Source organism: Thalassophryne amazonica, chromosome 23 (assembly GCF_902500255.1).
Source record: "Thalassophryne amazonica chromosome 23, fThaAma1.1, whole genome shotgun sequence".
NCBI classification, from domain to species: Eukaryota; Metazoa; Chordata; class Actinopteri; order Batrachoidiformes; family Batrachoididae; genus Thalassophryne; species Thalassophryne amazonica.
In genome coordinates this window covers 20,206,242-20,218,376 of record NC_047125.1, presented here as the reverse complement: position 1 = coordinate 20,218,376, position 12,135 = coordinate 20,206,242, and the positions used below count along the sequence as shown (strand labels likewise).

Genomic DNA, 12,135 nt, shown 5'->3' with positions numbered 1-12,135 from the left:
TAAGTCTTTTATTGTGATTGGGCATGATACCTGTGTCCCAAATGTAAATAGAAGATTGCTTGTAACACCTGGAATACAGCATCTCTACCCAAATGACATTTAGACATCTGGCTTGTGGACCAGCCACCACAGCACAAGTACTGGGGCTCATGTTCAAGGTAGAGTTGATTTTATTCAAGTCTACCTTGAAGAAGATCTGGTTCTACCTCCTAATTTAAAAAAGAACCAGATCTTTTTCATGATTTCATGACATCAGACTAATATGCACTTTACTTATGCTAGCACTCATAGCTACAGTATTAGATGTATGTTTAGAACTCATCTGTTGATTGTGGGGCAGTAAATTAAACTAGGAGCAGGTTCAGGACAGATTTGAGGTTTGAAATTGAGATTAAACCAGTTGTAGCATGAGTGTTGTGTACACAGACCTTACCTTTTTGCCTGTTTTTACATGTTGGGAAGGGACATAATATGTGCTTAAAATTTGCAGTTTGCCCAAAGCTATTTTCAGATTTGGCATCTCTTCATCTCACACTTTACCTGTGTGTGGCTTCATCTTGTCCTCCTTTGATCTCACTAATGAGGACGAACCTGCACAAAAAACAAACAAGCAAACAAAAAAAAAAAATCAAAAACAAAAAAAAAACAAAACCCTGCACACTTTCTTTCTTCTCTAAGCTACAGATGTTAGCAGGGGGTAAGTAAATCACCTGTGACCCACTGGGTCACCCAATTCTCAGAGGTTATAGAGAATTTAACACAATTTAACTATTCCATTGAAGATTTATTTTGACATAATTAAATTCAATAGTTCAGTCTTTTGTGTTATTTATAAATAAAACAAAATATTTGTTTGTTTGAAGTATTAAAGGACATGTCGCACCAAAATCATAACAATTTAGATTTAGGCTGTTAGTGACCATCCGATGATCCACCGGGATTACTTTGTGCACTTCCGTAACCGGTTTCAAAGTATACGGCATTCACAACAAACAGCTACGGACACGTCTGAAAACAAACTACTTATATGTACTCGGGTGTTTGACGAGTGACATCGCAACTAGAAGTGTCCCAGCGTGCGCTTCAATGGAATGAAGCTGATATTTTTAAGAACTGAGGCACAGATTAATTCCAAAGTTGACTTAAGTGTGATGTTGTGTTATGATGACTCATTTTTAAGTGATAACTGTTAATTTCGATGTAGTCACAGTAAAAGCTGCAGCTCCAAGGAGGTTTCTGTGCACCTGCCCTGCCATGAGTCATAAATGCAGCCTGTCAATAACCATCTCTGTTTCAGGATCAGCTTTGTGCACGATTAATTATAAGTGTTAATAAAATTTAAAAAATGCATCTGCTGCCTGGGAAAAGTGAGTGTCTCGTCAGCTGCACAGCGCACGCACAGGTACACACACACACACACACACACACACACACACACACATTCTAGTTCCAAATTTACACTCTCTCATAGTGTTAAAAAAAGAAAGAAAGAAATGTAGCCACAAAACACAAAAGGGGAGCATGCCACACACACCGTCGTGTTGTGGATTAATTTCCAAATGTAAACTTCACACGATCAAAGAAATGCACACACGGGTGAGATCGCTGGCTGCAGCTCTGTCTCTCTCTTGATCGTGGCATGTAAAATAATGTCCATGAAGTCTTGGAAATAATGTGTTCTGACTTTTTCCAATGTAACAAATCCATCTCCCTGTCCAGGCAGTCTGTTTAAAACAGTGTCAGATGTCCCCATGTCCACATCAGCTTCAGTAAACCAGCATCCACACAAACAGCGCACCACTTTAGGCACCAAAATCCGACACTGAAAAGTTAAGCGTTTCAGGGTGAAGCGTGCCTTCTGCTCTCTGTAAATCCGAGCCATCACGTTTGAACAGCAGCTCAGAAGCTTTGTTTTCAGATGGAGCAGGTTAATTTCCCTCTGTCTGTCTGTCTGTCTGTCAGTCAGAGATGTTTCTGTTTTGCTAATAAGGATGTCACACACTGAAAAATGCAGAGAATTGCCGATTGAAACGTTTTCCGGAAATGCACCTGCTAACACTTAGAGTGAGAGGAATAAAATACATCAGAGATCACTAATTATTAGCACGTGTGTGGAGACACTTAAAATCATGAGTACTTTTATGTTGTGTTACTAACTGGGACGTTAAAAACATGAGGCGTCCTTTAAGTAATGGTAAACTGGACTTCAGCATTTAAACATCATACTTGTGTGTTCTTGCAGATATAGATATATCCCAAATAAAACTGAAGCTGTGATAAACGTGTCTGCGGGTTGGCAGACACTTGTGTCAGCTTGTGACATCTGCACGTGCACACCAACAAGCTAATTCGTGTCGTTTCAGTCGATGGCTTCCACTCGGTGCGTGCAGTGACTTCCACAGATGTTCTTCAGTGATACTCTTTTTGACTCCCACGCACATGTGTGCCCGTGTGAAGAGGACTGGCGCGCACGGCGACACTTCTCCAAATGGATACACAAGCTGCCGTGGTGATGACGATGTGCAGACACAGATGCAGCGTGCTTCTTTTCACCGCAGATAAATTAGTTGTTGCTTTTTGACTAATGCAGCTGTTCTGCCTCCCTCCTTACACTTGGATCACACAGCCCTCCCCATTCTGTGCCCCCCCCTTTGTCACAATTATTTATCCCCCCACTCTTGTAACTCCCCATGTTCTTCCTCCGTTCATCTCTCTACATTACACATCCCTCCTTTTTCCCATGTTTCACTCTCCTCTTTCTTTTCCTCTGTCGCGTAGGGAGAATGCCATCGAAAATTTGCACCAGATTGTGATTAATGGCTTTGATCTCTTGGCCCTTATCGTTCTATCTTCCCCTCTCTGTCTCTCTCTCACCCTCGATGGTGTCAGCGCAGCGGCTGAAACCGAAGTTGCCCAAGTATCTTCATTAACTAAATCAAATCAAAGTGTAATGTGAGTCCGTTTAATTAATTCAGAGTGCATTCCACGGCGCTGCAGTCCACTCTGCAGCCACAGTAGAACTTCTTAGGGTTTCTACAACAAAATCTTACTAATTGATGTGCACTTTTGGTATCCGTTTGATTTGTGCACACAGATGTACGACTGCAAATGGTGTTGTAGTGCAACTTTCAGTGCATCTCTTAATATGCCAACACAAAAAAGGCTTCAGCTGGTGTAAATATTGTGTTTGCAGCTGCATTAAGCACTCAGTGACAAAACACCTGATTAAGATACAGAGGCCAAGGCAATAATCAGTGGGATTTGCCACTCTCAGCTTGGCTAATGAGGCAAGCATACATCTATTCCCACTTATTGGGCATTCCTGCAAACAGTGTGAACACAGTTTTCACACAAATAGTTGAGTATTGCATTTACTGACTTGCAGTGATATTTACATATGACCGGTGATATGGAGTACAAGCATTGTACCTCATTCGAAATGCGCGCAATTATCCATGAGGTAAGAGTGCATGAAGACAAACTCATTGGGGAGCCCAGTGCGATAGTGTCGACTGCAGAATTGTTGAAACGATTTGAAAGTGGATCTTAAAAAGCAGTATTTTGTTTGACAGACTACCTCGTTTTGCTTTGCAGGTTCTGTGAGGTGGCCAAGGAGAACGGCATGGATATCTTTCGAGTGTTCGATTCCCTGAACTACTTGCCAAACATGTTGCTCGGCATGGAGGCTGTCGGAAAAGCAGGGGGCGTCATAGAAGCTGCCATCTCGTACACCGGCGACGTCTCTGACCCGATGAGACAAAAGTACTCCATGGATTACTACGTGAACTTGGCAGATGAGCTTGTTAAAGCCGGAACTCACATTCTGTCCATTAAGGTGAGAAAATGTTGATAAAAAGTGGTAAGAGTTTGATTTGAAACTGCTTTATTGGTGCGCTAAATATTTTTTGTTGATGATCAAGAGATTCCTGGCACACACAATGCAGTGTGTTGAAATCTGTTCCCATCTGTCATTGAAATAAATAAAGTGAGCTGGGGAAAAAAAAGTGGATAATTTATCAGCAGCATGTGCGTGCAATTACACTCAACAAAAATATAAACGCAACACTTTTGGTTTTGCTCCCATTTTGTATGAGATGAACTCAAAGATCTAAAACTTTTTCCACATATACAATATCACCATTTCCCTCAAATATTTTGTTCACAAACCAGTCTGAATCTGTGATAGTGAGCACTTCTCCTTTGCTGAGATAATCCATCAAACCTCACAGGTGTGCCATACCAAGATGCTGATTAGACACCATGATTAGTGCACAGGTGTGCCTTAGACTGTCCACAATAAAAGGCCACTCTGAAAGGTGCAGATTTGTTTTATTGGGGGGGGGATACCAGTCAGTATCTGGTGTGACCACCATTTGCCTCATGCAGTGCAACACATCTCCTTCGCATAGAGTTGACCAGGTTGTCAATTGTGGCCTGTGGAATGTTGGTCCACTCCTCTTCAATGGCTGTGTGAAGTTGCTGGATATTGGCAGGAACTGGTACACGCTGTCGTATACGCCGGTCCAGAACATCCCAAACATGCTCAATGGGTGACATGTCCGGTGAGTATGCCGGTCATGCAAGAACTGGGACATTTTCAGCTTCCAAGAATTGTGTAGAGATCCTTGCAACATGGGGCCGTGCATTATCCTGCTGCAACATGAGGTGATGTTCTTGGATGTATGGCACAACAATGGGCCTCAGGATCTCGTCACGGTATCTCTGTGCATTCAAAATGCCATCAATAAAATGCACCTGTGTTCTTCGTCCATAACAGACGCCTGCCCATACCATAACCCCACCGCCACCATGGGCCACTCGATCCACAACATTGACATCAGAAAACCGCTCACCCACACGACGCCACACACGCTGTCTGCCATCTGCCCTGAACAGTGTGAACCGGGATTCATCCGTGAAGAGAACACCTCTCCAACGTGCCAAACGCCAGCGAATGTGAGCATTTGCACACTCAAGTCGGTTACAACGACGAACTGGAGTCAGGTCGAGACCCCGATGAGGACGACGAGCATGCAGATGAGCTTCCCTGAGACGGTTTCTGACAGTTTGTGCAGGAATTCTTTGGTTATGCAAACCGATTGTTTCAGCAGCTGTCTGAGTGGCTGGTCTCAGACGATCTTGGAGGTGAACATGCTGGATGTGGAGGTCCTGGGCTGGTGTGGTTACACGTGGTCTGCGGTTGTGAGACTGGTTGGATGTACTGCCAAATTCTCTGAAACGCCTTTGGAGACGGCTTATGGTAGAGAAATGAACATTCAATACACGAGCAACAGCTCTGGTTGACATTCCTGCTTTCAGCATGCCAGTTGCACGCTCCCTCAAATCTTGCAACATCTGTGGCATTGTGCTGTGTGATAAAACTGCACCTTTCAGAGTGGCCTTTTATTGTGGGCAGTCTAAGGCACACCTGTGTACTAATCATGGTGTCTAATCAGCATCTTGATATGGCACACCTGTGAGGTGGGATGGATTATCTCAGCAAAGGAGAAGTGCTCACTATCACAGATTTCGACTGGTTTGTGAACAATATTTGAGGGAAATGGTGACATTGTGTATGTGGAAAAAGTTTTAGATCTTTGAGTTCATCTCATACGAAATGGGAGCAAAACCAAAAGTGTTGCGTTTATATTTTTGTTGAGTGTACATTGGAGACCCAGTGCGAAGATTAGCCTTGAGCTGAACTTATTTTTCTGTCTGACTCACTTTCTTGGACTCAGGTGATTTAATCTGCAGTTAAATTGTCTTTGCCACAGAAGACATTTAAAGTCCAACTGCAATAGTAAAAATTGGCCTTTTGGTGTCAGAATGTGTCCAAGTGAAGACGTGTTCATACTGAGTACATTAATTCATTCAAGTGTGACTGAATATTTCGAAACATTGACTGATAAACTGGCTCTGCACCACAGTGTGATCTGTCGCATAAAGCCGGTGCTGCCTCATTAAAGGCTGAGCAAATGAGAAAATAAGCGTGCATTAAAAGTTCATGGAGGGTAATGATCAACAAAATGGCATATATAAACATCTGAGCTGAAAGTCTGGCAAATTTAATATAAATTGAGATTTATACAGTGTAATTATCACAAATGAGTTGTCATGAACGAGCCCTTCAAATTTACCTAATGAATACTTGTCAAGTCCACGCTAATTGTGCACGTTTTGAAAAGAAAAAAAATCTTGTGTGTGGTTTTTTCCTGCTTTGTTTCTGATTGGCCTTTTAAACTAGATTAGCTCAAAGTAGCTTTCCTCACAAGGTTATATCTTTATCTTGTGCTTTAATTAATTAGTTAACTGTAAGAGGATTAGTTAATGGATTCCTAATTGGAATAAATTAACCCCCTGAAGGTGAAGCTTTGATATTCAGTTAAGACATGAGGGTCATGTTTGAAACGCATGAATCAACACCATCTATCTCTGTTACATTAATTTATTTTGATTTTATTAATATACTTGAGTACCAAATCACAGGATGTCATCTGGAGGCACGTTCCTTATGAAGCAGGTTCAGATTTTTCTGTGGTGAATATAAGTTTCAGAAATTCAGCATTCAAGCACAAATGCAAACACAAAGTGACAGTGGTGAGGGAAAATCTCCTTAGCAGGAAGAAACATAAAGCAGAACCAAGCCCCAACCTCCAGTCCTGATAAATAAAGCAAATGTGGGAATGATAAATTTTCCACTTGCTTTAATCGTCGCTTGACGCTGGATCCAAAAGAAAGCATTTGTCATAGAAGCCTGTGTCTATTGTTTCTGAGCACTTCATGACAAATATCTAAGATCATAAGGCTTCCTATGGGGGTAGTTGTTCTCACGGACCATCTTAGACGTTGTTGCTTCAATATTAGCACGACCACCAATGGTGCAACAGTTACTTGGAGAATATGGTGATTATATGTTTTAATACCCACACTTGAGCCATCTGTTATGAAAACCACTTCCCACTCCAGAAAAATATGCATTAAACACCCAAACCAAAGTTACTCTGTTAGCCATAGCGCCACTTGTTTTGGAACGTGAGCTGGGGGGCGTTTTCCGGTCCATTTGAACCCACCCAGGTCTCATTGGTCTTGCCCCCACGCCACCTTTTGACAACCTTATAGACTGATCTTGAGTTACATGGAGTTGAGCACTTGCAAGGTGGTGATCTACAGGTTTGCCCCATTTGAGGGACGAAAACTACTCCTCAGGAAAACCTTAGGGTGATGTAACAGAGAGCCTGTACATGATCAATATAGATAGATAGATAGATAGATAGATAGATAGATAGATAGATAGATAGATAGATAGATAGATAGATAGATGGAGCAGTGTAGTGTTAGAATTGCTGGAGTCGGAGCAACAGGTCCCCTTCCCCATATGCTACCCTGCCAGCTTACTTTGAAATCATGAGCGAGAGACAAATAAAGTAAGTCATACCGGATCGGACGTCGTCCAGGTTAACCAGGTCCACCCGTCAGTTGTTGAGGAAACAGGACACACTGATGGGAACTGGGCCACTGGAGCAAGACGTACATGGACAAGGAATGACAACATGGAACTGATGAAATGCGACTATGATGGCAGACCCAATCAAAGTGGCTACATCCAACAAATGTGGGAACTATGGGCAAACAGAAGCACAACCTCCACACTAACTCAGAAGCACCTGGTAGCTCAGTGTTGTAACATCAAGCTATGATTGAAACAGGAAATCCAGAGGCAATAGCAGCATGATACTGAACAGTGTGAGCATAAGAAGCAGAGCCTGGTAGGAGAGAGTCGTGTTAAGGAAGCAGATGACCCAAATACCTCCTATGACAGAAGCATGTCCTGAGCTGAGGATGAAGATTGTGGCCAGACTACAGCAGATGACAACACGACCAAGAGTACAATTTTCTTGGCTCCCATCAGGAGAGATGCTTGCATCCGGAAAGCTTGGAAGGACAATAGATAGATTGATATATTTACAGTTTTTGAGCCAAACCAGAGTGTTTGGAGGAGCCATCTGCTGTAATGAGTTTGTCTGAGAGAAAATGAGCGCAAAGAACAGACGCAGGAAGAAATAGACTCATTCTTTATGTAATTTTATAGTGGGAGAAAGGAAATGAGATGATCCCCTGGTAGCCTAGGCCTATGATGGCACATCTATGGAATACTTCAGTGAGCCTAGACCAATTGAAAATCTGAGTGGATTTTCTCAAAGATGTTTTGAGGCCACGCATGTAGACAAACATGATGTCCAGCTCGTGAACATAAACTGGTCATTTTAAAAGAATTCCATATAATGGTTTTGTAGCCTGATTCTGGTGGTTGTTTTTCTCTGGATTGAAGACTTTGCCCTTTTCCAGCACAGCCTTTGCAAACAAATGAGAAGGTTGGAGCTCAAACAGATGCGTGTTTGTGGGCCACCATCACTTTTCACTCAGAATTTGATTAAGAACACAGCTTTCAGAGCCTGAATTGTGTTTGTAACCATGTTCTTTTCAGCTTCCATTATTTTGTCTGTATTCTCCACTGATTGGCTTTATTTTGTGGTCTGTTCCAGCTTTCATGAGGTGCCTCAGGCCAGTTCAGTGTGCACGCTAATGAGGCGAGCACAGGTGGCTGAAATAAATGTTGTAAGGCTCCATAGAAGAGAACTCCAAATTGAAGAAACTCTTTTTTTTTTTTTTTTAAAGAAAAAAGAAAAAAAAAAACCTCAAAAAACAAGTTGCAATAACATTTATGAGTGTGTATCTAAAAGTAAAACACATTATATTTTTCACTCCTTGCTGTTATTTATTATTTTATTCCTGTTTCACCAGGATATGGCTGGCCTGCTGAAGCCAGAGGCCAGTAAGCTCTTGATTGGCACTCTGAGGGACCGCTTCTCAGACATGCCCATCCACGTGCACACTCACGATACAGCGGGAGCCGGTGTTGCAGCCATGTTGGCGTGTGCGGAGGCGGGAGCCGACGTAGTCGATGTGGCTGTAAGTATACTACAACTTTATTGACAATCATGTATTTCATTTTCAGAGGGTTTTGCCTGCACTATAAATGCTGTCATTGTCGAGGTGTCCAATTTAAAGGGGCATTTAATGGGGGGGGGGACCTTTGATACAGCAGAGCCATACAAAAAACAAGTTTGTTTTCTTATTTAATGTAGCATGTAACTGCTTGCTGCTAGGACCACCACTATAAAAGACAAAATGCAAGCAACATAAAGAACAAAAACTCTAAGATTACGAATTAATATGGGTAATGAGGAAAAGAGGCCTCATATGTGCAGAGGTATAGTGCATCCGGAAAGTATTCACAGTGTTACACTTTTTCCATATTTTATGTTACAGCCTTGTTCCAAAATAGATGAAATTTCTTTTCTTTTTTTTCGCTCAAATTCTACACACAATACCCCGTAATGACAATATGCAAAAAGTTTGCAAATTTATTAAAAATAAAAATACTAGGAAATCATAAGTATTCCCAGCCTTTGTCATGAAGCTCAAAGATGAGCTCAGGTGCATCTTGTTTCCACTGATCATTGTTGAGATTTTTTTTTTAATTTAAGTGGAGTCCACCTGGGGTAAATTCAGTTGATTGAACATGATTTGGAAAGGCACACACCTGTCTTCATATAAGTGCATGTCAGAGCACAAACCAAGCATGAAGTCAAAGGAATTGTCTGTAGACCTCTGAGACAGGATTGTCTCAAAGCACAAATCTGGGGAAGGGTACAGAAACAGTTCTGCTACTTTGAAGGTCCCAATAAGCACAGTGACCGCCATCGTCTGTAATGGAAGAAGTTCAGATGCACCAGAACTCTTCCTAGAGCTGGCTACCTGTCTGAACTGAGTGATTGGGCAGAAGAGCCTTAGTCAGGAAGGTGACCAAGAACCTGATGGTCAATCTGTCAGAGTTCCAGCATTCCTCTGTGAAGAGAGTTGAACCTTCCAGAAGGACAACCATCTCTGTAACAATCCACTAATCAGACCTGTATGGTAGAGTGGCCAGACAGAAGCCACTCCTTAGTAAAAGACACATGGCAGCCCACCTGGAGTTTAGCAAAAGGCACCTGAAGGACTCTCAGAGCACAAGAAACAAAATTCTCTGGTCTAATGAGACAAAGATTGAAGTTTTTGGGCTGAATGCCACATGTCATATTTGGAGGAAACCAGGCACCATCCCTACAGTGAAGCGTGGTGGTGGCAACATCATGCTGTGGGGATGTTTTTCAGCAGGAGGAACTGGGAGACTAGTCACGATTGAGGGAAAGATGAATGCAGCAATGTACAGAGACATCTTGGATGAAAACCTGCTCCAGAGCGCTCTTGGCTTTAGACTGAGGTGACGGTTCATCTTTCAGCAGGACAGTGAGTGTGAGTCAAATTGTGAGGGGAAAACTTTAATTTAAAATTTTGTTTAATTTAATTTCAAATTAATTTACTCCGTTTTGGAATAAGGCTATAACATAACAAAATGTGGAAAAAGTGAAGCGTTGTGAATACTTTGCAGATGCACGGTATGATAAGGCTAAAACAATAAAATACAGCCATGAGTTACTCATTTTAGAAAACTGTTTATGCATATATGAGGTCTATTAGAAAAGTATCCGACCTTATTATTTTTTTCAAAAGCTATATGGATTTGAATCACGTGCGATTACATCAGACAAGCTTGAATCCTCGTGGGCATGCAAGAGTTTTTTCACGCCTGTCGGTTGCATCATTCGCCTGTGGGCAGGCTTTGAGTGAGGAGTGGTCCACCCCTCCCGTCTATTTTTTCATTGTTTAGGAATGGCTCAGAGACTGACGCTTTGCTTGATCAAAATTTTTTCAGAAACTGTAAGACACATCCGAGTGGACACCATTCGAGAAATTCAGCTGGTTTTTGGTGAAAATTTTAAGGGCTGATGAGAGATTATGGAGTGTTACTGTCGCTTTAAGGACAACCCACGGAGCCGGTGGGTGCGCCGTGCTCCGAGCCGCCGTCGTCAGCCTGTTTCGAGCTGAAAACTTCCAAATTTAAGCCTCTGTTGACCCATGACGTCGTGAGAGAACAGAGAAGTTTCAGAAGAGGTCGGGATCAGCAGTTTATCCGGACATTCCACTGTTAAAGGAGATTTTGTAATGAAAGACGTGCGGACGGATTCGCGCGTCGGCAGGCAGCCGTTCATGGCCCTCAGTGCGTCTGTTGGAAGTGTTACGGGACAAGTTTGAACATGCCCAGCTGTTAAACAGTTTCTCGGATACTCACTCGACTGAAAACCATTGAAAGCCGCCTGAATTTTATGAATGGTTATCAACACGGAGGTGTTTCTCTGTGGCTGCCTGCCGACGTGCGAATCCGTCCGCACGTCTTTCATTACAAAATCTCCTTTAACAGTGGAATGTCCGGATAAACTGTGTGATCCCGACCTCTTCTGAAACTTCTCTGTTCTCTCACGACGTCCTGGGTCAACAGAGGCTTAAATTTGGAAGTTTTCAGCTCGAAACAGGCTGACGACGGCGGCTCGGAGCGCGGCGCGCCGTCTGGCTCCGTGGGTTGTCCTTAAAGCGACAGTAACACTCCATAATCTCTCATCAGCCCTTAAAATTTTCACCGAAAACCAGCTGAATTTCTCGAATGGTGTCCACTTGGATGTGCCTTACAGTTTCTGAAAAAATTTTGATCAAGCAAAGCGCCAGTCTCTGAGCCATTCCTAAACAATGAAAAAATAGATGGGAGGGGTGGACCACTCCTCACTCAAAGCCTGCCCACAGGCGAATGACGGAACCGACAGGCGTGAAAAAACTCTCGCATGCCCACGAGGGTTCAAGCTTGTCTGATGTAATCGCACGTGATTCAAATCCATATAGTTTTTGAAAAAAATAAAAAGGTTGGTTTCTTTTCTAATAGACCACGTATTTGTGGTTTTGGTCTTTATATGAACCACTAGCTTCTTTGTAATTTCTGGAACACAGAGTAAACTTTCAGATTGTGATTGCAGAGCACAGGAAGGTACAGAAGGTTGAGACAGTGGACACAAAGATGAAAAACCGCCAGTGAAACAAGTCATTCTTTGATAATATGGCCAAATTGTCAAATTTCCCGGTTAGCTTAAACTTGTAGTTGTCACATTCTGAACATTTGGAGGCTTGTTATGCGAGTGTGTGGAA

The 12,135-nt window shown here is 42.5% G+C and overlaps 1 protein-coding gene across 3 annotated transcripts in view; it reads left to right on the top strand.

Moving 5' to 3' along the window:
• The window catches only part of pcxb (pyruvate carboxylase b), a 501,867-nt gene that overhangs the window by 435,865 nt on the left and 53,867 nt on the right, over positions 1–12,135 (top strand). For all 3 annotated transcript variants that reach the window (XM_034164611.1, XM_034164610.1, XM_034164612.1), the window contains 2 exons: positions 3,595–3,835; positions 8,803–8,970. In XM_034164611.1, coding sequence (XP_034020502.1) covers positions 3,595–3,835; positions 8,803–8,970 — 409 coding nt within the window. The remainder of the gene's footprint in view (positions 1–3,594; positions 3,836–8,802; positions 8,971–12,135) is intronic.